The sequence below is a fragment of the Protomyctophum bolini genome (genome assembly GCF_963924005.1).
Source record: "Protomyctophum bolini genome assembly, chromosome: 21".
In the NCBI taxonomy this organism is placed as follows: domain Eukaryota; kingdom Metazoa; phylum Chordata; class Actinopteri; order Myctophiformes; family Myctophidae; genus Protomyctophum; species Protomyctophum bolini.
Window position 1 is genome coordinate 16,108,661 of NC_137882.1, and position 20,031 is coordinate 16,128,691.

General features: G+C 40.9%; 4 protein-coding genes across 4 annotated transcripts; all 4 read left to right on the forward strand.

Moving 5' to 3' along the window:
* The first annotated feature begins 22 nt into the window (after nucleotides 1-22).
* On the forward strand, nucleotides 23-1,925 carry LOC308336683 (uncharacterized protein). Its single transcript, XM_080794176.1, has 4 exons — nucleotides 23-309; nucleotides 635-739; nucleotides 914-1,015; nucleotides 1,443-1,925. Exons 1-4 carry the CDS (start codon nucleotides 106-108, stop codon nucleotides 1,536-1,538), a joined length of 507 nt encoding a protein of 168 aa, XP_080650302.1. The 5' UTR covers nucleotides 23-105; the 3' UTR covers nucleotides 1,539-1,925.
* Nucleotides 1,926-2,072: 147 nt separating this feature from the next.
* Nucleotides 2,073-11,165, forward strand: LOC308336682 (uncharacterized protein). Its single transcript, XM_080794175.1, has 4 exons — nucleotides 2,073-2,637; nucleotides 8,738-8,854; nucleotides 10,066-10,167; nucleotides 10,947-11,165. The coding sequence occupies exons 1-4, from the start codon at nucleotides 2,443-2,445 to the stop codon at nucleotides 11,040-11,042; spliced, it is 510 nt and encodes a 169-aa protein (XP_080650301.1). The 5' UTR covers nucleotides 2,073-2,442; the 3' UTR covers nucleotides 11,043-11,165.
* A 292-nt stretch (nucleotides 11,166-11,457) lies between these two features.
* LOC308336684 (B-type lectin plumieribetin-like) lies at nucleotides 11,458-13,976 on the forward strand. Its single transcript, XM_080794177.1, has 3 exons — nucleotides 11,458-12,619; nucleotides 12,941-13,034; nucleotides 13,446-13,976. The coding sequence occupies exons 2-3, from the start codon at nucleotides 12,945-12,947 to the stop codon at nucleotides 13,704-13,706; spliced, it is 351 nt and encodes a 116-aa protein (XP_080650303.1). The 5' UTR covers nucleotides 11,458-12,619; nucleotides 12,941-12,944; the 3' UTR covers nucleotides 13,707-13,976.
* Nucleotides 13,977-17,922: 3,946 nt separating this feature from the next.
* Nucleotides 17,923-19,206, forward strand: LOC308336721 (B-type lectin plumieribetin-like). The gene is made up of 3 exons (XM_080794234.1): nucleotides 17,923-17,974; nucleotides 18,200-18,293; nucleotides 18,829-19,206. Exons 2-3 carry the CDS (start codon nucleotides 18,204-18,206, stop codon nucleotides 19,087-19,089), a joined length of 351 nt encoding a protein of 116 aa, XP_080650360.1. The 5' UTR covers nucleotides 17,923-17,974; nucleotides 18,200-18,203; the 3' UTR covers nucleotides 19,090-19,206.
* The last annotated feature ends 825 nt before the right edge of the window (nucleotides 19,207-20,031 follow it).

Sequence of the window (20,031 nt, forward strand, 5' to 3'; positions counted from 1 at the left end):
GATAAGTTGTTTTTGTACTCCAGCATTAGCGTTTAACCCCCCCGGCCAGAGTGGGTGGTCCATAGAACCCAAATCCCTGCAAGCCCTCGCTGTAACACAGGCACAATGAGAGGAAAGATGTCCGCTTTGTTGCTGCTGGTGCTTAGTGCCGGAGCACTGCTGTGCTGCGCGGACGCCCAGGTGGCCTACAACCAACTCCCTGACAACTACAAGAAGGGAGTGGACCTGGCCCTGCAGCAGATCAACACCTATTCTTCAATCCAGCACCATTTTCTCTTCTTCAGAGATATGAAGAAGTCAGACATCCAGGTACTGTGCATGTGCAGCATGTCTGGTGTTGGTGTGTGAATCACTGTTCAAGTAGTTTTTGTCCTTCAGCCATATAAATATATTGATTAAGGATAATGTGTGCCTCCACTCCCTCCAGGTCAATGTAATATAGGCCTAGTATTTAACTGAGTAATCTTTTGAAGCTCTTACTGTCAGCAAACCATGGTTATGGTCTACTGAGCATTTGTCAATATAAGCAGTAGGCTACTACTGGAAGTTCATGCCATTTTATAGTTTATAAAAGAGTCACCCTGGAATGGGATTTGAGGTTATTAAAGGCTAATAATACTCCTTTTCTCCTCAGCCTGGGTTCAGTGTGACCTACATCTACCATCATTTTCACCTGAAAGCCACAAAGTGCCCCAGGGGAACGGCTGACTCTGGAAAATGCCATTTCAGAAATGACCGGGTAAGTTCAAGTTGTAACTTTTTGAGTCTATACCCAAAGAAAGACAAGAGGGCAGACTTTGAACAGTGTCAAGACGATCACCGCACTATGTCTTGTAGTAGTGCACTGACTGAGCTCACATTTTGCTTGTTCTAACTTGCTTGTGGTATTTGCTTTGTTTTTCTCTCCCCACAGCCTTTAATCGACTGCACAGTTTGCTACAAAATGTTTGAGGACAGGATCGAACAGGATCCAAAGCCCTATATCCACTGTGTACACAGGCCGGCCCTCACAGAGGTTAGTTTATTAAGCCAGTGGTTCTCAACCTGTGGGTCGGGACCCCCAGGGCTAGGGGGGTCCCCATGTTTTTTGGGGGGGAGGTGCCCTGATGACAGTGAAATGATAATGTAAGGACTTTTCTGCATCTAAAGTAATCAACAAACTCTACAATTTAGATCATAAAAGATGACTATAGCCGATCTACAAGGTCACAATTCCTCGCAATGCAAGGAGTTATATTCAAAATATTCATCTGTGGAACCAAGTCAAACTAAATGTAATACTTTACAATTCCAAGTGCTTGTCGGGTGGAGGTGTCCCCAGTTCAAATATGATTATTTTTGGGGGGTTGTGGCCTGAAAAGGTTTAGAACCAAACATGTGAACAATGAAACATTGAATGAAAGTTTTGTTTGAATTTGTTCCACTTTATGTCTCCCTGACAGGAAATGAAGGTGGACAGAATGAACCATTGTAACACCATGTCCTACATCAACGGACAGCCTTCTATTTTGTTGGTGAAGGGAACTGACAATGAATGAATGGCGAGTCCGAAGAGCCAAGGTTCAACGGTGGCTCTGGAGCAGTCAGACAGCACAACGGGGTCGTTGTCATTTCATACAGATCATCAAAGCTTTTGAATTCTCTCTGAACATCGTCGCTGTCGGGCAGAAACCAGCTTTCTCCATTTTTCATATTTTCTTATATAAATTGGTGTTATTGAACACCCTTTTCATAGGTTTTTATAAGTATTGAACCAATGAAAGGTAATTTGAGCGCTTCTGGATGTTTCTTGTTCCTTGTCACTACCTTGTGCTACACATTCACTATTTTCTTTGTGTATTTGTGAGAAACATCCTTGATTAGTAATGTCATTTTGTTTGATTTCATATTTTATTGAACACGGATGAATAAAGTTTTACACTGTACACTCAAAGTCTTTGCCTGATAAAGTCCATCTAAATAACTTGCAAATGCCTTCAGAGGACAGTTGACATAATCTGTCCAGCAGAGTCGTGACAGTCAGGTCTGTTTTCAGGTCAAAGGATCACATCTAATCCCAAGTCTCCATTCTAACAATTACCATGTGGGTTTTTTTTATTTAATTCAACTTCTGAGAAACCATGGCTTTTCCTGTGCAATTCCCTGAATCTGTTTCGTTTTAAATGAGAGGTCTGTCTGTTTGGAGACACCAGGGCCCTGAGGCGCGTTTGTAAGAAAGCCAAGAGAAACGAGGTGCAGTAAACGGTGATAAACCATTAGTGTGCACAGTGACTCAGCGAGTGGCTCCTTCTGCTTTTGGATGTGTTGTTTTGGTGCTTTGATGTTGTACTGCATGTTTGTTCATGTCAATGTTTATCACGGTGGGAGAGGGGTGGGTTGTTCGCAGAGCAAGCCCCCTTCACCTTCATTGTGGCTGCTCTTTAGACAGGCACACAAAGGAACATGGCCGCTACGGTGCTGTTGCTGCTGCTCGGTGCTGGAGCTCTGCTGTCCTCTACAGAGGCTCAGGAGGCGTATAATCAGCTCCCCGGTGACCACCGGAAAGGAGTGGATCTGGTCCTGAGTGAGCTCGGCTCCTACGCTGCGGTCCGGCTCCATTTCCTCTTCTTCAAGACTGTCCAGAAGTTTGAGATTGAGGTAGATTTTAGTAATATTACAGGTCTGCTTACAGTACAGTGTTGTTGAAAATTACTAATTACATTTACTCAAGTACTGTAGGCTACTTAAGTACTCCCTCGTGGTATTTTGTTCATTTTTCAATAATTTTACTTTATTATTAATATTTGAAAACTTTAGTTACTACCGGTAGTTACTTTGTAGATTTTTATTATTATTACAAAAACACCAGTTCAGACCTATACTTTTGCAATTTGAAAATGGCTGATCTACAAGCTCACATGTCTCTTTGCTTTATAGATCTACTATTTTCAAAGGATCTTTTATACAATTGAAACCTTTTTTACTTTCAAGTAAATTTTGAATACCAAACTTTTTTTTCTCTTCCAAATAGGGAAGAATACTGCACACTCAATGTAGCTCCATTTAGATTCTTTTACTTACCAATATGTTCTGACGTCTTTCAGCAAGCTTGTCTTGCTCAGGATAGTTGCTGTGCAAACACAGATTTTTTATTTCATTGCATATTTGTCTACATGGGCGTGGCTCTTCAGGTCACATGTTTAGATTCCCTCTTGCATGCTTGCATCAGATAGATAATCACTACAAGCTCTTCAGCCAGATTACACAATAACATGATACGCTATGTTGCATCCATTTTAATTGTGTTTGGTTTTCCTTGCTTTTTAGTGAAGATTGGTGTACAGCATGTAATTGTGACCTTGTCTAGAAAGGTGTTATATAAATAAAGTTATTATTATAACATAACGCAGGAGAAAGAAATTATTACAAAATAAAAATAAACATTTTTACGATCTTTACTGCATGAAAAGTAATCAACAATTTTGAATGGCCAATCTACAAGGTCACAAAAAAAAGTATTAACACAAATGTCCAATTTTGTGGACATAAGTACAGAAACTCGGAATAATGAACATAAACATATAGACATAAGAAAGTGTCCTATAATATAGGACCTATATAAAGAGGATATTCTCCTTAATTGGAATGCGTTTCTCTGAATGAGAGGAAACGGTAGGTAGGCTATAGTTGAGAACCACAGGGGCTGAGGCTCGCTTATAGGCTGGTGATAGAGCAGGAATCTTCAACATTTCTCAGCTCAAGGACCCCTTAGCTGAGAGAGATGAAGCAGGGGGGGAGACACGCAGCAAGGGTCGTCGGGACCGGGACTCGAACCCGTGACACGCTGTCAGGCTGGATTTCCAGCCTATAGGTGCTGGACGCACTCGGCCAGCCCAGGCCCCCTGTAGTAAGTCTGAGGATCCCTAGGGGTCCCGGCCATAGGGGTCCCAGCCATAGGCCAGGCTCTCCTAGCAGGGGGGGACAGATTTTATTTATTTATTTATAAATAGCCTACAATATCTGCAGATCTGTGAGAACTCAATGGTTAAGTTATTGAATATAAACAACTAAATATGCAACTATAAAGACAAGTACTTATTTTTCTATACACTAATGTATATGATTTATTTACTCATTTTGGAGCATGCTATAGCCAATCGGCATGTGAGTCATGTCGATGTCAATCATGTAATGTTGCAAAACGGTTCATTACAAAGCATGAATGAAATGAAGACCACTGCCAATAGGACAATGAAATGAAGACCACTGCCAATAGGACAATGGAATGAAGACCACTGCCAATAGGACAATGAAATGAAGACCACTGCCAATAGGACAATGAAATGAAGACCACTGCCAATAGGACAATGAAATGAAGACCACTGCCAATAGGACAATGAAATGAAGACCACTGCCAATAGGACAATGAAATGAAGACCACTGCCAATAGGACAATGAAATGAAGACCACTGCCAATAGGACAATGGTGCGTGCAGGCATAGTGTGCAAATGTCCGGATACGGTTGGCGGGCTCTAGACTGGATCATACCGGTTCAGAATTAAAACCAGGCCTTCCAAAGGTACAGCAGTAGAGCGCCTGACATGAGGTCACCATCAGGAATCCGATTTTGACTAAATGGCTATTCAAGTTTTTGTTCCTCTCTAGAACACGGTCGTTCTTTTTGTATACTTTAGCACCTAATAAAAGGCTCTAAATGTCCGTGCTGCTCCAGTCTCTCCTCCTTATGCAACAGTTTAGGGAGGGTCCTTCCCAAGGGTGGGGGTGAGATTGTAAAATCGGAACCATCGAGAGTCTTAAACTTAAAGGAACTAAGTTGTCACTGTATTTCTCTGATGAAGTGATGGATGCTTGATCTGATGAGTAGTGGTGACTCTGGATTAATCCATCTGTTTCTAAAATTGCACCACTCAGTTCACACGGGTGTGATTTTGTTTAATGTGTGTCTTTAGTTCAATGTTTGTTTTGTAAACGCATTGTTAATGGCGTTTAATGTTTGTGTTTGTATCATTACATCACCTAATCAACATGAGTTAGAATTTTATATATTAGCGCCCCTCACTTCACACGGGTGTGATTTTTTTTAAATATATTCATACGGGAAAGGGTGTGTGCTCACTGGATAATTGTATCAATATGTCACTTGTGGTGTAACCGCAAAACACACATTGTCTATCAAAATAAATGGCTAACAAGCATAAACCAACAACATCTATCAAATTTAAATCCCTCAACACGTTCCCAGAGTAGTTATAACAGCACAATAAATCCAGCGATGGAAGAATTACTGACATGTTGACAACTAAAAGTGCCAATACCACAATCTTGAAATACTCTGTTAGGATGCGTTTTGAGCTTATATGATGTTTCCACCTGACAGACCATATTTGCTGTTAACTTTGTTGGATTTCCGATAGCATTAAATAGACTTTGTTCAAGTTTATTTAAGAGAAAAAGTAAATGAAAACATCTCGGCCTGATCGAGTCATGACAGCCATTTTTACCACACAATACAAAACGATCTGTGGAGATAAACATTTATTGCAATCTGACCTCACCCATGGTGTTTTAAAAACCATACCAGTTAATTTATGTCATCGCCTCTTATCAACTTTGACCACATTGTTTAGGCTACATAACCTCAACCTCAAGCATTTTTCATATTGTGTTTACTTTGTCCATATTCAGTAAACATTAAATAATGTCCCTATAAAGTTTTGTCAACTCTCGAAATATAGCACTTTTCCAGAGTTGTACAAATTCGGCTCAACTGCTATATCAGAGTAATACAGCCTAATTGCAGACAGAATTAGCAGCATAGTGGTTTTCAAATGGGTGAATTAACTATAGCAACATAAACCACTTCATCCCTGTACTTTCGTTGACCAGATTCCTTAAAGTTGGAGTGCTGTGATTTATTCTAGCCCGCCCCCTCGCAAGCTCCGTTTTACCATACGGTTTCAACATGAACATGCAGTGAATGTCATTTAAAAATGTATGCTGTAATCCAAAGTTTGCACTACATGACTTGCGTCGTACCGTTCGTTACACAAATTTTGTTGAAGACATGAAGGAGCTACACAGTGGAACAGCCTAGGAATCAGTGTCAAACTGGCAACCAATCTGAGGTCTTTCTAGCAGCAGGCTATTAAATCGCATGTCTATTAGAAAAGGTTCACAGATTGTGTGCACATGCAGCTTATGCCTGTATTTAGGCCAGGTGCTGGATGTCAACAATAAGGCATCAAGACGAGAATCACGGATATAATAAAACATCTGCACACTTGTTTTTAAGCTCCAAAAACTTGTATTAACTGGCGTAACGTTAGGTCTTCATCCGGCAAATATCATAGCGACGGACAAAAGAACAATATACCACTAGTCCAGTCCTGGAGCCAGACCATACCTGTCCAGGGTTAAGAACAGCCAAACTAACTCATACGGAACCACGCGTGCGCCTACACGTTGAGCTTGACACGATGTAAGCTGTTATTTTCAATTATGTTTAAAGGCCGAAGGGCTTTGGGCTTGTTTTCATAGAGTCCATGAAGAAAATGATTGCTATACATAAAGAAAAAATCACACCCGTGTGAACTGAGTGGTGCAAAACCCCCCCCCCCCCCTCTCATTAGCAGGCAACAGTGCAGCACTATCCCTCTCTCTGTTTCTGGCACAACAGCGCCCCTACTGGTACTCCTAGTCATATACTGGTGCTCGTTAACGTCACATAGATAGGTGAACAAGGACATTGTTGTTCCTTGGAGTGGTTGCACCACTCAAAAAGGGAAACGCAAACAAAAAGCAAGAGACAAATCACCACTGGTGATAACAGGCGAGGGAGGCACTGTAATGTCAAACATCTCACAGAGGTTGGAAGTAAATTATACTCTGGCCACTGGCGAGCATTCCCTGAAAATTACATAAATAAGTAACAACGATCTTTGTGGACCGCAGAGTGTGAACGCGGTCAACAATTATTTTCATTCGTGTTGCTCTGCTCCATGCTGTGAGACAAAAAAGGGAAATCTGGGAAAGCCGTGTATTTTGGAATGGCTGTGGGTCGGAATGCCACTCTGTCCCTGTCAGCCTTACTCATGATAGAGAGAGTTGTTCCCACTTCCCAGTAGCTTATATAATTCCATTGAGATCCAAACAAGTGGAGTGCCACAGGGCTCTATATTAGGGATGCTAGTATTTCCTTCTGCACTAAATCTTTTCACTGAAAATTGGTTTAGTACCAGCTCACAATTTGAGCTTGTAGATGATGACAATTTCTCAGAATGTTTGCCCCGAAAAGAAAAAAAAAGTTGTCTCCTTGTTCTGAGCTCTGATAGCTTGTGGGAAAAAGGCTATTTCCAAATCTCCACTATGGTGTCTTTGTGGCAGTGTAGGAGTTTGTCTGACCACAGCCGCACACAGTCCAATGCTGGGGGGATGTGGGTGTCCTACACAAAGCGCTAAAAATCTGCTTTGATGTCTTCCGGTCAGGATTTCGACAACAGCACACCATTGAGAGACTGCTCTTGTTAAGGTCTTCAATTATATCCACTCAAACACAGACAGTGGCAGAAATTACTGTAGTTCTACTGTAGTATTTCTGTATCTCTGTTCTGCCTTTGACAGGGTCCATCTCAATTAACGTAGACCGTCTGGAAAACGGGTGGTGCTTTTTGGCACGATAATAAATTGGTTTGAATAATACTCGGACAGGGTACTACTTTGTGTCTATATGTGATAACTAGGGGTGCACCGATATGCGTATATAAACCACATATCGGTATATTTGCCGCTATCTGTAAATATTGGTGGCAATAAAGCGGCCCTTTCGCGGATGGCAGTAGCCGATATTCATCTGTTCTTGGGAAGCAACAGAAATTGTTATTTTAAACATATCGGCCAGAAATGTCTATCGGTGCATATCCGAGCAGAGAAAAATGATTCCCCAAGGCTCCATTCTGGGGCCACCATCTCTCCCTCTGATCCCTCCCGCTCTCTTTCAGAGCACGGACCAAAAGCTTTTCTGTAGTCGATACAAGACAGTAGTGCGTCAAACCGTTTAGTTTGAGTCACTAAAGTCATTAAGCTACTTTGAGTGTGCAAAGTACATTAACTACATTCATTTGTGTAGCCCAGTGGTTCTCAACCAGTGGTCCTTGAGGGTGTTCCAGGTGGTCCACAGCTAAATGGAGAGTTGGTAAAACGCTCTCAAGAGTTAAATTATTATTACATTTCTGCATTACTTAATTTACAAGATTTTTGTTTTAGCGAATGGGTTCCCATGGGATTGGGTGCAACTTAACTTGTTGGAACCTGTGCAAAAGCTGAAATAGAGCACCATAAAAGGTCAGATCATGTTTATTCACGTTCATTCCTCTGCAAATCCACATCCCTTTGACTTGAACGAGGAATTTACGTGGAAATGTGTACTATTCATTAAGCTTGCTAGGCCCACCAAAAACTCCACGAGGGTGAAGGCATGATGATCTCCTTAAAAACATCTGGTGTGGCATATATCAGAGGTCAAAGCTCCGGTTGGAAAAACATGTACTCGGCTTATATTATTCGCTGTGCTTGTCAGAGCTTAAGGCCTCAGTTGGAAACCATGTACTGTCCGGTTGGAAATGGCTATGTACTGAGCTATATTGATGTACTTTACTGAAATGAAAATCATATACTGAGCTATATTGATGTATACTTTTACTGTTTTGCCACTACAACATCTCCACTGCTGTCTTGCAGTCTGGTTTCCACGTGAAGTACATCTCCCACAACTTTCTCCTGAAACCTACCAGATGTGCCAAAGGAACAGCTGTGTCCGACTCCAGCCCTCAGAGATGTCCGTTCAGGGATGACAGAGTGAGTGTGACTTTTATAGAGGTTACAGGCAAAGGTGGAAAAAGTACTCAGATTTCTGTAGTTATTATAATGTTTGCTGTCGGGCAGAAACCTCCTATTCTCCATATTCTAACTTTTTGTGTGTTTTTGTGTAAATGCACACCCTACTTGATCATACGACAACAGCGTCACATCAAAAGTGGCAGATCCACAAGCTCGAAATGTGGTGCAAATCGACGAGGTTTGAGCTTGGAGATCTGCTTGGAGATCTGAAAAGTAAAAGTTTTGGACAAACTATAAGGTTTCCACCCGATAGAGATGATAAGTAAAAGTAGCAGTTGAGTTTGTATATCGACTATTTTGGCCGAATTAGTCGATATACACGCTGCACGCTGCACGCAGCCGCCTGGGTGACAGCAGACTGCTTGGCGAGCGCTGGTGCTTGACATGGTGGGTAAGTTTTTGCCAGCTGCCGGGCACGGCTGCACTAATAACTTTGGGGCAGGCCCATCTAGAGTTTCAATGGACAGGTACCAGTCAAAAGGGAGACATCGAAGAGGAAGGGTGGATGGGGAAGGATCAACATACAGTATGGAATGTCAAAACAGGTCAGCTCCATATATGGAGATCTAAGGGTTTGAGGTCAGATGTAGTTGCTGGCCAATATTGATGACATCAGGGATCTCCATCCCTGATGATGTCACGTGATGTTACGCGCTCCATCCCTGATGATGTCACGTGATGTTACGCGCTCCATCCCTGATGATGTCACATGGCCGACCAACACACGTCACGTACCCGACACACTGACAGGAAATGCACAAGTCCATAGTTAACTGCAACCTTTGGTTATGCACTTGTAACCAAGTTCAACATTTATCTCTGAGATGTAAAAAAAGTACTGAAGTAACTTAAAAGCACCTCAAATTGTACTTGGCGGTTAGAATCTCTGCTCCTCCTGTCCACATGTTGAAGTGTCCTTAGGCAAGACACTGAACCTACATTGCCTCCAATGAGTTGGTCGGTGTGAGCTTGCCACCATTGTTGTGTGAATGTGGGAAGTGAGGACGCTGGCGTCGACTGTTCGCCGCTTCACCTCCCAATGTTTGAATGAATGAATCATTGTAAAGCGCTTTGAGCACTTCAAATGCAATTCATTATAATTATTATTAAATCTGCAACCAGGCTAAAATATTGATTGATTTCTATGTTTTCCATTTGATTTCATATAGCCTATGATGGACTGCACAGTTTGCTACAAGACATTTGAAGCTGAGATAGAAATGACCCCGAAGCCTTATGTGCACTGCATCCAGCGACCAAAACTCACCAAGGTATTTGTTGTTCACTTGAAAGGGGGAAAGGGGGGTATTTTTCTCACTGTACATTTAACCCATCCTAACTGGCGCAATTAATACAGCCATTTGTAAACTAGCTAAACTGTGTGAAGTCACATTAAACAAGTATACGGTAGTTTTTAGTGTGCCACTTTATTATTATTATTAATTTTATTATAATTATTAATTTTATTATTAATATTTTACTGGAGTAAGACAAAGGTTTTCTGGACTACTTGTTTAATGTTTACCATTAGTTCAGGGGTCCTCCGAGTTACTACAGGGGGGCTGCCAAATCTTTGTGTGATAGGAACTTTTTCTTTTTTTACATTACACCGCTTGAACCCGCTATAGCGTTCCTGTTCTGGTTGGAACATTCACTGCAAATGGCCGATCTACAAGCTCACAACGCGTTTGTGAACTTGTAGATCGGCTATTTACGGCAAAGAGGTTTGGTGTATTGGGGAAATAGCAGACCAAGAACAGAGCCTATGGTCAAGTTTATTAAGTATTGACGGTTTATATGGTTAAATTGCTGAAAATACACTGGCGACAGCTATCCATGAAATCTATGAAAAAGTTTAATCTGCAACACTATTCTATACAATATTTATTTAGTGGGGGTCCCTTCTTCATCTCTCTCTCGGCTAAGCGGTCCTTGGCCTGAAAAACGTTGAAGACCCCTGATTGAGTTCGTTTTTCCAAATAAGACATCATATTCATTTGATGTTGCTGCATCCCTAATATTGCTGTGACGGTTTCCTTTGCTGTTGCAGGAGATGAAGGCGGCTAGGACGGATCATTGCAGAAAAATGAGTTACATCACTGGATCTCCATCTCTTTTGGCATCAGAGGGTTTAGAGGGCGTATGAAAAGAGCATATATCACAGTTTGTATGAAAACACTGTGGCATTTATAGTAAACACACCCAGTCCAATTTTTTTGTGTGTGATTCACACATTTGCTCCCAATTACGAATAAAAAATTATTGCTTCCATCAGCCTTTGTTTGTGGAACATATTCTGCTCTCCTGTGTAAACAATATAACAATCTACAACAGTATAAAAGTCAGAATCTAATGCAGGCAAGTGCAACATTACTACATAATGTCATCGCTGCACCATTGATGTAATATAAATCCTGCATTGTGTGAAGACCTTCCTTGAACAGTGAACACTTGAGGGGGTCTCGGCTTCAATCCCAGCCTCCTTTTATTGGCTGCATTCTTGTGGTTACTCATCATCGCTACCCCTCATTTGGGTGCAGGGCAGAGCTGCAGGCTTTCTGCAGAGGAGTGAACGGCAGGACACTTGATATTCACATGGTCAACCTCTAATCCTTGATAGCGCTCCTCTGTGGGAATGCATTTTCAATGGGACCGTGAAGGAACAGGGGGAACTTCGGTTGGCTTGTTTGCACGCTCGGCCCAGCTGCTGCCAAACCAGACCAGTCCAGAATATGGTCCCAGTGAGAGAGCTTATGTAACCAATGCTTTGTGAAAGAAGTGTAGCCTGCAAACAAAACAAAATGCACTCATTATGCTCCCAAGCCCTAATTTGATACAATACACTTCAGCGATGCTGAAAATATGTGACTGTTTAGTCTCTACTGTCTATAAACACCTGCTCTCAGTTATGGACGTTACATAACTACGCTGAGGCAGATATTTGCTGCTTTTGTCTTCAAGTTCCTGTGTGCAGACAGAGCTCGGGAGGGCTGCGCACTCACTGCACTGTGACTCCATGGGAACTGTGTAACAGTCCACAGAACTAGAAATCATCAATAGCAGTATTATCCCCCACAGTAACGCACACACCTGCATTCACATACATGCACATGCACTTTGCATGTACATGCACTGTACATGTGCATGCACATTTTCGCAGACACACACACGCACAGTGCACATGCACGCACGCACAAACACAAACATGCAGTCACATGCACATGGCCAAATGAATGGTCAAAGAAAGCATAATACTCTAATTACTGTGTACACCAGCCAACACTGTGTTCCACTTCCATTCAAACTAGGTCTATTTATATTGTCCAAGTTGTCTGGGGTTTGGTCTTTGTGGTGGCAAGCACACAATGGCAGTGGAGAAGCCCATCAGTGTAGAAGTAAAATCAGAATAACTGCGGGAGACGACGACTGGGGAACAGGGTATCTGCTTTCATGTGTGTTTCTGGCTGCCCCTTACCTGCAAAATGCACACGTTGACCCTAAAAAGGGAACTCCCGAGTCCCAAATTGAGAACCCGTTGAATGTTGAATGTCATACTTGGTTGCTCAGATCCTGTGACTGATGTGAATGATTGGCACAAAGTGCAAAAGGGAGTACATTCATTGACCCACCCCTCTCCATACCAGATGATAAAAACAGGGGTCTGTATCTCACTCCTTCCAGCTCTGTTGCACTCTGTCTGCCTGCAGAAATACTTCAAAGCCTGTAAGTATTGACAAACTTCTCTGTATTTATTTTTTACTGAGGAATTGAAGATTGAAGAATTCTATATAATGACATCCCCTTTTGAAATATTTTGTAATTGCTAATTGAGGTATGAATTGTGATTGATAACTTTTATGAGTCACAAATGATATGTGGTGAGATAGTTGTCTACAACCAAAAAATGATAAAAGGGCATTGATTGAATATAAAATGGTGCGAGATTAGGTTGAATTGTTCTGTTGATCTGTGATTTGATCTCTGATGTGTTTTTTTGGTCAATTAGTGTACAATCATGCTGCAAATTTTTGTCTTTTCATTCAGAATCATGAGCAGAAACTACCTGTCCAAAAATGATGAGCTCCGCAAGGGAGACTTCCTCATTTCCAACAACCGGGAATGGAAAGCAGTCTTTCAGGTTAGTAACTTGAGATACGTTATGGATGCAGTTTTAATAAGAAAATGTGTGTATTGTTTTTAATACATTAAATGCTTACTGGTATAGTGGTCACAATGTGTTTGCTTGGTGTGGCAATGATCAGTTGATGGTCAAGTGATTTTCTTAATGGAGTGATGTGATGATAAAGTGATGTAATGGTAAAGTGATTTAAAGGGACATTTCACTTCCAAATTTCAAATCTTTGGAGTATACTACTACTCAAGCTTTTGTGAGCACCCCATTTGCTTGATTGCACGGCTCACCTTTTAGAAGGACAATATCAGTCACCAGAACCAAGGACAGGTGTTTCCGACAAATCTAATCTAAATCTAATCTATGTTTGAACCATGCAGTGATTTAAAGACGCAGTGACTGTGTCCCTCTATACAGGAGGACGGTAACTTTGTCATCTACGGCTGGAAGCCCATGTGGTCATCAGACACGGCCGGCTCTGGTGTCCACCGCCTGTGCATGCAGGCAGACTGCAACCTGGTTATGTACAACAAGGATGACAAACCCAAGTGGCACACCAACTCCAACAAGGACAAATGCAACATGTGTCGCATGCACTTGACGGACGAAGGCAATCTGTTGGTGCAGAGAGAAGGCGACGACATCTGGAGTTCTGCCAAATCCCAAGGCATGAAATGAAGTCATGAAAACGGGCATTCATAAAAAATACAAACGTGGTCATTTTGATAGTGTTTTTTTACAATTTTTTAACAATCTCAACCATATTGTGTGTGTGTGTGTGTGTGTGTGTGTGTGTGTGTGTGTGTACGCCTTAAACATATGCCAGAAGGCATTATATCCAAATATGTTTAATCCCAAACGAAGTGAATCTTTGTCACTATACTATAAGAACGTGTGGTCCTTTTAACATCTTGATGCAATTGATTAAAATATACAGTTGTGTCCAAATGTGGTGTAGTGTCTGTTCTTTTCACTGATAAATCAATAAGTCAATTAAATTAACCAATGAATCAATCAATAAATAGTCCATTCAACATTAACACATTGTCAGAAGTGAGGGATTCTTCTCTGGTCAGTTGTCAAATAAATAAGAGTGTGAAACTGTAGCCTGCTCTATAAAGCAGTGGTTCCCTAAACTTTTAGATCAAGACCCAAAAGAGAAATGTGATGTTTGCCCTGGATCCAGGGGCTGCACAACAAAATTAGTTAATACAGCATCACAATCATTTTAACTACTTACATACACATTTAAATGTTGGCTATTCAAAAGTAGCAGATCATCTACAAGCGAGATTTAAGATCAGCTTATTTTTTTTATATATATTTGAAAAATATCAAAGGTTTGGAAAACCCCTTCTGGGGTCTCTGGCACAAAACCTTTTTTGATGGCGGTCCTTGGCACAGAAACGTTTGAGAGCTACTGATTTATGGGTCAGATGGTACCATGCATGTAACTAAGTTACTGATAATTATGCCTGCAACAAATGGATATTTACGGGTCAATTTTTTTTTCTGGTTCATTTGACACTTTCACAGTACACACACACATCCCATCAGGTCCATTGGGCCTGGCAGTATGCCCAGCCAAACATCCTCTTCTACAGGATGCCCAACCAACACATTGAGATACATGGATTTTGACAAAAAAAAATCTACCCAGGGTAGTAGCTGAGCACAAGTGCTCATTTTCAGCAACGCCCTGCACATAGAAACACACAGTTATACAGAGACACGTTAAAACCTGGGAGCTGACCAGTACAACGCCATAGTCTGAAAACCCACCTCTTCAGACTCCACCATGGCCCGTAGCACTTGCCCTAGCCTAGCCCCTTAGATAGCACTTTATGTAGACTTGGATAGTATTTTGAACAGACTTACAGCTTGTTATGTAGACAGCACTAGAATTGCATTTTATGTAGTCATAGCACTTTATAGTACACATGCATAATATATAATATAGTATAGTATGTATACCGTAGTTTACATAGATACTCCACTGTTACGTTCTTAGTTTATACATGATTCATGATAACTACTTTTTTATTATGTGATATGCCATACTTTTGTTATTGCTTAATGTAAATCGCTCTGGATTAAGAGCGTCTGCTAAATGCCTAAATTGTAAAATAGTACAACCTCAGTCTTATACTGTTGGCCACTATAAGCAGCTGCAGCTCCACTGGAGCAGTTGGGGGTTCAGTGCCTTGCTCAAGGGCACTTCAGCTGTGTTTTCCTGCCCGTCTGGGGAATCGAACTGGCAACCTTTCGGCAACAAAGGCGCTCCTCTAAGCCTTAGGCCACCGCTGCCCTGAACATATATGATGATCCATATAATTACCAACATGAATGACTGTTTCCCAAAAGCTATGATTTATTGTCTCCAGGAAGAGAGTATGTTTTGCACCCCGTCCATGTGTGTCTCCGTGTGTCTGTGTTTCCGTCCATCTGTGTACACTGTACAGCTAATCTCTTTTTTTACTTTTACTTATCCCCATTACGCCGGCTGGCGCATAGGGCAGCAACAAAGTTCCTCCACTTGCATCTGTCTTTGGCCATCTTCTCTATGGTCCCCCAGCTCTGATGTTGTAGCTGGAGCTCCTTCTCAATCGTCCTACGCCATGTCGTTTTGGGCCTGCCTTTCTTTCGCTTTCCTTCTGGGGTCCAGTGTAATGCGACTCTTGGGATTGCATTGATGTCCATTCTGAGCACATGGCCAATCCAGGTCCACCTGCGTTTGTTGATTATGCTGTGCATGTTGTCTTGTTGGGTGATGTTGAGGAGGTTATTGTTTGAGATGGTCTTGGGCCAGAATATGTGCAGGATCTTACGCAGGCATGATGTGTGGAAGGTGGATAGTTTATGGATGTCATTTTCTGTTGTTTTCCAGCATTCTGCGCCGTACAGTAGTGTTGAGAGTACGCAGCTTTGGTAGATCCGGAGTTTTGTTTTTGTGCTGTATTGCTTTGATTTCCAGATTTGCTTAAGTCTTATGAAGGTTGTGTATGCTTTGTTTTTTTTTTAATACTGTTTTTATTAGGCATTTTTGTTCGACAATTTCAGATTAGATAATGATAAGTAATTCAGTTAAATAAAAATGAAAAAAATAACAGGCAATGTAAATGTTCCACATACAGTATAACAAAAAAACATAAGTGTGATAAACATGAAAAAACAAAAAACAGTTAAACAATGACAAGTGTGAACAGACAAACAAAACAGACAACAGGACAGACATTCTTGCTCTCAAACTTCCAACATGTTGTGAATTAAGTAAGTTAGACATTCTTTTTTAAATAATAAAAAATAAAATAAAGAAAAAACATTCAGTTCCTTTTCTTTCAGTTCCTTTTCTTTCTTTCCAATTTTCTATTGTGCTATTGTGTAGGAGGGGTTAGCGTGCACCTATTAAAATAGTCAATGAAGGGTTGCCATGTCTGGTAGAACCTATCTTCACTCCCTCTCAATTCAAACTTAATCTTTTCCAATTGTAAGTAATGCATAACATCTTTCATCAGTGAAGTGTGAGTTGGAACCTGTGCTTGTTTCCAATTCAACAGTATCAGTCTGCGAGCCAGTAGAGTCACATATTTTACCATGTTATATTGGAAAGTAGACAGTTTGACCCCGGGCCCTGTGACTCCCATAATTGTGTATGCTTTGTTGATCCGGTTTTGAATGTCTTTACTAGCTCCCCCATCGTGGTGAATGATGCTTCCAAGGTATGTGAAGTTATTTGTATTCTCCAATACCTGCTCCTCTATTGTTATATGTGTTGGTGTACTGGTGTTAATGGGCATGATTTTGGTTTTATTGATGTTAACGATCAGTCCGACTTGTTGGCCATAGTGCTGGAGTCGGTCTGTTTTTTCCTGGATATGTGTGTGTGTATGTGACATAAGAGCGAGGTCATCCGCAAAGTCAAGGTCTTCAATGGTGGAATGCAGGGTCCATCGTATCCCTCTTGCCTTGTCTACAGCTAATCTCTGGCACTGTTAAATTAACACGGTCGATGCCAAACTTTGCACACACACTCCCTGGATGCCAACGATGAACCTTTTTTTACTCCTTCAGATTCTGTCACCGCAAAATCTCGCAAATCGTTACACACTATCTCTATAGTCATGTGTTCAAGCCGGATCTGTCCGATATTTCATATTCCATCCTAATTGGCTAACATTGGCTTTCAAAGTTTGCGGGATTTGCCCGTTTTGAACAAACGCAGCGTGCAATTTACGTGAAATCTTTCACAGACTTTCCTACTAGGCTGAGGAATATATCCCACCCTTTTCACATTGGCCTGTTATAGCGCCACCAACAGGTGGAACACATTTTTGGAACAAAATGCCTCAAATCATGAACGCAGCGTGCAATTTACGTGAAATCTTTCATGGACTTTCCTACTGCTGAGGAATATATCCCACCCTTTTCACATTGGCCTGTTATAGCACGACCAACAGGTGGACTTTTGCTAAACACATTTTTGGAACATAATGCCTCAAATCATCCAATTGCCATCCAAGATGTAAGAAGAAATCGCACCCTTTTCACATTGGCCTATTATAGCGCCACCAAGAGGCCACAGCCTGACCTGCCCTGGTGGAGACCTGTGCCGAGGGGCACTTTATCTAGTTTTTGTTATATTAAACCATAACCCTACTTGACTAAGGAACTGAGCTTGTCTTACAGACAATTTGAACAGGGCTGAAACATACAATAAAGCAGTATTATACTAAAATGAGTTACTGGCTGAACACATAAGTAGTGATTAAATGAATCAGCTAGAACAAGAAAGAACCTTGTGTACTGAAGAAATTTGGCACATCATCCTCAACGCCCCACTCCCTTTTGCCCACCCCCTGTCCTATCCCAGATTACTTAAACAGAGGTCCATGGATCTAGTTTCTCACTTCTTTCAGCTCTCCGCCTGGTGAAAGACTTCAAAGCATGTAAGTACTGGAAACTTTTCTGTTTAAACTGGTTCATAAATGAAAACTCTATATATAATAATAACAAAATTGTGATTGATAACTTATGAGTAAAAAATGATATATAAAAAGGGACGTTGATTGAGTATCATTATTCCTGGTAAGACACAGTTGAATTGCCATAGAAAGTTCAGCAGATTTGTAAATGATGGATGAATGCTGCAAAATGTTTGTCTTTTCATACAGAATCATGAGCAGAAACTACTTGTCCAAAAATGATGAGCTCCGCAAGGGAGACTACCTCATTTCCAACAACCGGGAATGGAAAGCAATCTTTCAGGTTAGTAGCTTGATATACAGTAAGTTTTCTTTTTCTTTTTTTTCTTTTTTTGTATGTAAAATAGTGGGTCAAATTGGCTGTGGTCCCACTTTGTTAACGCTACAGTACAGTAAGGTGATTTAAAGGGATATTTCACTGTTTTGGGGTCATTATAACGTCTACTCTGACTTTTGTGTTTCACCCCAGTTTGACATTTGAAGTTGCTTGATTCAGTATTTATTTAGATTCATTTTGATCAGACACGCCCCCTTCCTATACAAACTTGTAACTTAACTTAACTTAAACATGCAGTGATTTAATGGTAAAGTTTCTTAATCGTGCAGTGATTTAATGGTAAAGTGATTGATTGATCGAGATTGATTGATTGCATACTTTATTAGTCAGAAAACAGCGCAAGGTACAGTCAGACATTTAGACTAAAAGGATAACACAAAATAAGTCCTGGGGACTTAATTGTTTCCATTGTGGTCCTATACAGTATGTGATTGAACCATGCAGTGATTTAAAGACGCAGTGACTGTGTCCCTCTATACAGGAGGACGGTAACTTTGTCATCTACGGCTGGAAGCCCATGTGGTCATCAGACACGTACGGCTCTGATGTCCACCGCCTGTGCATGCAGGCAGACTGCAACCTGGTCATGTACAACAAAGACGGAGAACCCAGGTGGCAAGCCAACTGCTGCAAGGACAAGCCCAACATGTGTCGCATGCACTTGACAGACGATGGCAATCTGTTGGTGCAGAGAGAAGGCGACGACATCTGGAGTTCTGCCAAATCCCAAGGCATGAAATGAAGTCATAAAAGAGTTAAACCAGCTTTCATTTATACAAACATATTAGTTTTTTTGTTTTGTTTTTTTGTGATTTTGATACAACATTAAAAAAAGCCAAATATCAACAGTTTAAATATACAGTTGTGTCCAAATGTGAATTATTGTCTCTTCATGCGTCTGTTTTTTGCAACAACAAAAACTATGCAATAGTCCATTCACTTGAGGACAAAAATGAATGATCAATGATGAATGAGCCTACATTACAGTGTAGACATACAATCCCTTCATAATTCCTAATACCATAATATTGAAATTAATGAAAATATTGTATTTCCATATTGACTTATCTGCAGTGGTGTAAAGTATAAGTCCTCAAGTACTGTAGGCTATACTTATAGTAAGTACATTGTGAGGTATTTTACTTTACTGGAGTATTCCACATTTCAATACTACTCCACTACACCTCAGGGACATGCATTTTGTAGGCCTACTTTTTACTCCACTAGGCTATAATTATTTGAAATTATTAGATTTTAATTATTACAGCCGTTTCAGCCCAACTAACGTTTGTCTATTTGAAAGCCAATCTACACGGATCTGCAAATTTCAAAAGATTTCGAATACATTTTGATAACTTTTGCATGATGAGTAAAGTCCTACGTTCATTTTTGGTAGCCTACTAACTTTATGTATGTTTTGATCCCAATACTTTTGTACTTTTGCTCAAGTAAATTTTTGTGTTTTGCGTTTCTACAGCCTATTGATACTTTTACCCATAAAAATGTGAGTATATACAGTACTTTCCCCACCACTGCTGAATGTACCATCAGCGTTTTGATCTGTGTTTGTGATTTGTGTGATACCTTATAACTTCGAGTCTCAAATGTAATCCAAATGTTACAGTGGCATGCAGGTGTTTGGCTAAACAGACATTTTGAGTGGCAGGTGTTTAAGTGAAAAAAG